Source organism: Sinocyclocheilus anshuiensis, unplaced genomic scaffold (genome assembly GCF_001515605.1).
Source record: "Sinocyclocheilus anshuiensis isolate Anshui unplaced genomic scaffold, SAMN03320099.WGS_v1.1 scaffold922, whole genome shotgun sequence".
Taxonomy (NCBI): Eukaryota; Metazoa; Chordata; class Actinopteri; order Cypriniformes; family Cyprinidae; genus Sinocyclocheilus; species Sinocyclocheilus anshuiensis.
Window position 1 is genome coordinate 482,155 of NW_015539883.1, and position 5,796 is coordinate 487,950.

A 5,796-nucleotide genomic window follows, 5' to 3' on the forward strand; every position below is an offset into this window, starting at 1 on the left:
GCGGCGCACTGTTTTGTTTACTACACACATACTAAAGCGCGGATGACGCTCGCGGTGTTTTCAGCTTCTGCCGTCTCACTATATGATGATATGAACACGAATGTCATCTCCAGCTGCTCTGAGAGTCACTTCATTAGCATTTACCGTTTCATTTGAGAAAACTACCATCATATCACATACACAGCAGCTGCAAGTTCTTCACGGCAACCCGTCAAAATAAACGTTTAGTTTAACGTTAAACTGTCAGAATATATTACTATTTAGCAGTCTTAAGACTCAATGCTACTACTGCTAATAAATATTAATAAATCTTTATTTTTAAAGGAATAATCACATCTGTTTTCTTTTTAATTTTAACAGTAAACCTCTGCTGTGCAGCACTTTGTTTGGCAAAAAATAAAAGGGTTTCATTTTCATTTGATTAGGATAAATTAAATGAATGTTTTATGCCTTCATCTTATTACAAGAAAAAATTAAGAACATGTTATAGGGCCCTATTATTGTTTAAAAAAGGACCCTATACAAAAAAAAGAATAGGTTTAAAATACAGGCATGTGGTTCTTAATTTCTTTTTATTAATTCACCATTTGTAAACTGATGTTTACTGTTAATTTTTTTTAGAAATATCAATAGCATTTGTATTAAAACTATATTCACTGAATGTAATTAAAAATCGAGAATCGAATCGAATCAAATCAAATCGGGAGCTTGCGAATCGAAATCGAATCGGGACATCTGAATCGATACCCAGCCCTATTGATAAATATGAACAACACGGCACAGAGCTTTGCGCGCTCCTAATTATGACACGTAATAGATAAATATCAAGTCTGCTTTTTAAAACAAATAAAAGCAGCAGGAGGATGGCTAGTATACACAAACAGCAGGGAAATTCTGTATATTCATGCAGTGTAAAAAGATCAAATCCGATTGAAAGTTTAAAAGAAGAACCCCTGCTCTTCTGCACAACATGCTTTGTTCAATACTGAGCTGTTTTACTCAAGACGCCTTCAAAGGAGATACCAAAGATGATCACAATTGATGTCCCTCACATATGCTGATTGATATCTAGAGGTATCTATTTTATTTTTCTTCTTCTCACTAACATTCTGATATTAAAACTGAATAAAATAAAATAAAAACAACTAGCTCTGTTAGCGGATTACTTTAAAGGTCCATAGATATAAGCTATATCTAAGTTCATACTGCTGCTAACACTTTTTTCCAGTTTTGTCAGGTGACATTTGATTGACAACATGATTTTTCCTTATCTATCATAAACTTGCCTTCTCTACCAGCACTGTGGCAGATGACCTCTTCTAGAAAATAGCTGTCCATGTAGGATGTAGAGAGAAGAACAGTTCAATAGATTCTGGGAAAGAGCCATGGACATGCTGTATTAAGTCTAAAATAAAATCTAAAGTCTTTCCAAAGTTGTATCTTTTCTCTGCATGTAACAGCAGCTTGCAGATTTCTTGTGAAAACAACTGCAGAGGAAAGAAGATTATTCAGAGCAGGGCAAGCTGTGGAACGCTGGAGAGACGACAGAAAAGATGGGACCTCAACCTTGACAGGAAACGAGAGAGATCAAAAGAGGGATTTAGAGCTTTCAGGCTCCCACTTTCTCTTTCTCTGAGGGTGAAACAAATCAAGTGAGTTAGAAAGAGTAGAATGGGGTGAGCAGGGGAGAAAGATACAGCGAGAAAGACAGATCTTCTGCATTGTCTCCAACTTTTAACTGAAATATAGGAACCAATTTAAAAAACAGCATTCTCTGATTTCCTGGCAGGCTACACAGAAAACCATTTTCACTCTTTGTACATTAGAGTCAATGTGCAGACAGCCATACGAAACCTTTCGCCACAAATTACAGCAACACCGCTCAACACTCTCAACCTCTGCTGATCCACTCCCACTAAATAGAGTTGTATTTGTTTCCCATAATGATCCCTGGACAGTACAGACCCCCAACAGAGCTCCTCTGTTACCTGCCAGATGGGGTCCCTCTCCTCAGGGAAGATTTGGAAATATCTCTGCGCCAGCTGTACAGGCGGGAGAGTCTGAAGTTTCAGGTTGGTCCACATCTGTATGAACTTCACCAGGTTCTTGAAGGTGTACAGGCCAAGACGGTCATTCCCGTAGTTGGACAGGTGGGTCATGAAGATGCTGATCTGGTTTGAAATAAAGCGTAATAAGTCATTAAGGGCCCAGCCTATCAGATAAATGAACGGTTGACTTCGAAACGAGCTGAATTTTCAGCATCATTACTCCAGTCTTCAGTGTCACATGATCCTTCAGAAATCATTCTAATATGGTGATTTGGTGCTCAAGAAACATTTCTTATTAGGGATGCACGATATTGCCGGAATGTTATCGGAAACGGCCCATAAAGGCTTCAAATGTAAAAATCTAGCAAATAGCTCACATGCTCAGAGTGTGCTAGTGATAAGATCACGTCAGCAGTGTGGTCATTCTTGAATCTTTTGGATCGCTGCATTTAATTTGAGAATATATGTACAGAATGTCTGTCCGGTGTGCGATAGAGTAAACCGTCACCAGCGCGTGCAGCAGCAGCAACAGCAACAGCAACAACAGCCTCCCCCGGGCATTTTATTTACTTGGGGGTGCTGTTGGCCTACTTGTAATAAAATGAAAGTAAAATAAACAAATAACTAAGATTAAGATTAATCACAAGTATGTTTTGATTTAAAGGTCAGAAGCTATAGCTTAATTAGTTCTAATAAATAGATTTTTGCTCAAAACTAACCAAAATTAAAAATAATTTGTTTAGCATTTCTGCACAGGAGAGGCATCAGCTACACGCCAAACTGATTTGAAAGATATTGGCAAAAATCGAATATCGTGCATCCCTATTTCTTTTTATCAACATTATCAACAGTTTAATTTTGATTAATAAAATTGTCAAAAGAACAGCTTTTATTTGAAATAGAAATAGTTTGCAACATTATAAATGCCTTAACTGTCACTTTTTTTTAATCAATTTAATTAATGTTTGTTGAATAAAATTATAAATACTAAAAAAAATATATCTTACTGACCCCAAACTTTTCAAATAGATGCGTATATACGTATTATGTAGAATTAATACTGTTTAACAAAAGAAAAGTTTCAAAGTTAGGTTACAAAATATACGACCAATATATGACCAAAATTTTTGCATTATTTTAAAGTCTTTAAAGGAATGGTAAAGCTGACAAGACGTACTAACAGCTATAGACGATTGTGAGTGACATATTAATCAATACATCTGTCATTAAATGCATCAATAAAACCATTTTAACTTTTGTAAGATTAAAAATGAATATGGCACTCCCAATACTCCATAGAGATATGGCAAGTTTGAACACGCAAAAATGCAAATGAGATTTGAGAGCTAGGTGTACAGGGAGATTTACAGTGAATAACGTAAATAACTTAAAAAACCCAACAGATCTTGGCCCAAAAGTCATTGTTGTATTCTTTATCATGTCTACAACAGTGTGTGAATTACACTGAGGCACTACTTACTGGGTTGAGAAGCACGGTTAGGAAAAGCTCTCCTCCATTTATGAGTTTGTCCAGCTCTTTAGAGCCTCCAGGATACTCGTTGTAGAAGATGGTGTGAGTAAAGAGACCACAGGTCTGTCTAGGTAACACCTGAAAAACAAAGTTTTTAAATTGCCTCGGCAAAAAAAATAAATAAATCTGTTACCGCATTTCAAATTCAATTTTATATATGGTAAATGAGAAAAAAAATTTAAAATCACAATCTACACATATTTAGCCATTTTCAAGAAGGTATAAGCCACTTAAAACGGTCTGTTACTGAGATTTTAACATGGTTAAGGAGCTCTTGTAGGCTTACTGCTGTATCAAAAAAAAAAATCACATCTAAGCAGAAATGTTTGTTTTTGGTTATAAGGCCAATTAGCTTTGGTGTTCACAGCTCCACATGTGCAAATACAAAAACATGTTGTATTTCATCACCCATAATACGTAATCTCATTTGAGAGTCATTTTAGACTGGAGCGGAAAATGAATGACTGACTGGCCTCAGCGTTGAAAAATGAAGTACAATAACTGGAGCACATCCACTAGAGTTGTAACAAGTTGTAATGCTTCAGCTCTAACAAAACAGCATCCCTAATAACGTGGCCCACACATCTGCATACATGATCTTATTTGACAGCCAATCATGGTAGAATGAGGATGGTTTACATTATGCTTTTCCCCTCATTCTTAAAGGATTCTTTACATAATACATGTATATACTGCATGATGAGACGACTGTCTTAGCTTCCTCATAAGCATCTTTCCCTGATATGAACATTGGATAATAACTATGTCAGGATGAAGAAATGTTAGATGGCCCATGAGTGCTTTAAAAATAATAATAATAATATAGCTGCTGTTTATGATTCCCAAGGTGATTTTGTTTCTGACCATTGTAGCAAGTTCACATACATTCTTACATTCTCACAGAAACGGCTCTGTCATGATTCATCGGGCTTTTGTCATACTCTCTCTGTTGTCCCCTGAAGCGATGCACAGCTGATGAAAAAATAAAAAATAAATAAAATTGTACTTTCACAGTTTGCCCTTAACCCCCTACTGGGATTCAAAGCTCAAACTGTACACAAAATAGCCTGGGGTTTATCGTACTTATTCCAGCCGGAATAAGAATTCAACATGCTATCATTTAACCATACAGCTGTACAGGCTACAGTCGGAATAAAAATGTGCCCTCTGTTTTAATATAGAGAAAAACTGGAGCCTTGGTGCATTGGTAATGCATATGTTAGCAACACATTTTGTCCCAAGGATACAGGTTCAAGTCTGTTATTTCCAAATTCCATTCTGTGAATTTCTGCCACTTTTTATCTTCACTTTATCCATTAAATGCGTTCTTACACTGAGGCCACGGTGTATGAAGCCCCTGCGGAAGCGTGCGGGTTTGAGGTGGGGATACTCCTCTGTACTAGTCACTTTGATGCCCCACACTTTCTTCCAGGCCTCGTACAGCTGCAAATGGATGGGATACACTCCAGAGTGATGGGGAGCCACCGCATAACCCATGTTTGTGGGAATGCCATGCTCCTGAAAGGGAACAGCAAAAACAACTCATTAATAGCCAAAAATAGTGTGCTTCAGCATATGAACCACTAATTGTGCATAACTTTATCCCAATTTCCTCTATATCTCTACTAGGTGCTAAAACTATTTACGTCCCTGGTGATGAGAAAGTAAGTGTTTCTGATAATTTTGTGCTGTAAAATGTGTTTGCATGTGATTTGGTCATTTAAAATTAATTACACCTTAACTTTGAAGTTCGTACATGTAAAAACTGCCGAGGCAGCTACTTCCTACTAGGGATGCACCGATACCGATACTGGTCTCCTGTACTCGTTAAAATGCCCTGATACCAAACGCCGATACCACACAGCATGTGATAAGCGCCATATTCAAACAAAGAAACACCGACAACAGAACAACAGACAGCAGAAAGGAGTTAAGGATGTCTACTACGAAGTATATGTATGCAATGAATATAATGTTAAACGCCTGTGTGAAATGCGCTAGGCTGTACTATTCTGCAACATTCATTATTATTAAGTATTATTCAGTACAAATACGTGCACGCGTTGCTCGCTTGCTTGACTGTTTGTGCATTATATGAGTGGCTTTGGAATATAAATCGCAGCACGTTTCAGATGAAAAAAATGCGACATCTATTTCTGAAAATATCACAGTTAGGAGATTTATAACGAGTGGTTCCCTGTATTATTACAGCAAAGC

The 5,796-nt window shown here is 37.0% G+C and overlaps 1 protein-coding gene across 1 annotated transcript in view; it reads right to left on the reverse strand.

The window, feature by feature from the left end:
- The window catches only part of LOC107685489 (bifunctional heparan sulfate N-deacetylase/N-sulfotransferase 1-like), a 40,167-nt gene that overhangs the window by 21,781 nt on the left and 12,590 nt on the right, over nucleotides 1-5,796 (reverse strand). Inside the window, exons 5-7 of the mRNA XM_016482087.1 lie at nucleotides 4,912-5,097; nucleotides 3,529-3,657; nucleotides 1,989-2,171 (exon numbers count right to left, since the gene is read on the reverse strand). Coding sequence (XP_016337573.1) covers nucleotides 1,989-2,171; nucleotides 3,529-3,657; nucleotides 4,912-5,097 — 498 coding nt within the window. The remainder of the gene's footprint in view (nucleotides 1-1,988; nucleotides 2,172-3,528; nucleotides 3,658-4,911; nucleotides 5,098-5,796) is intronic.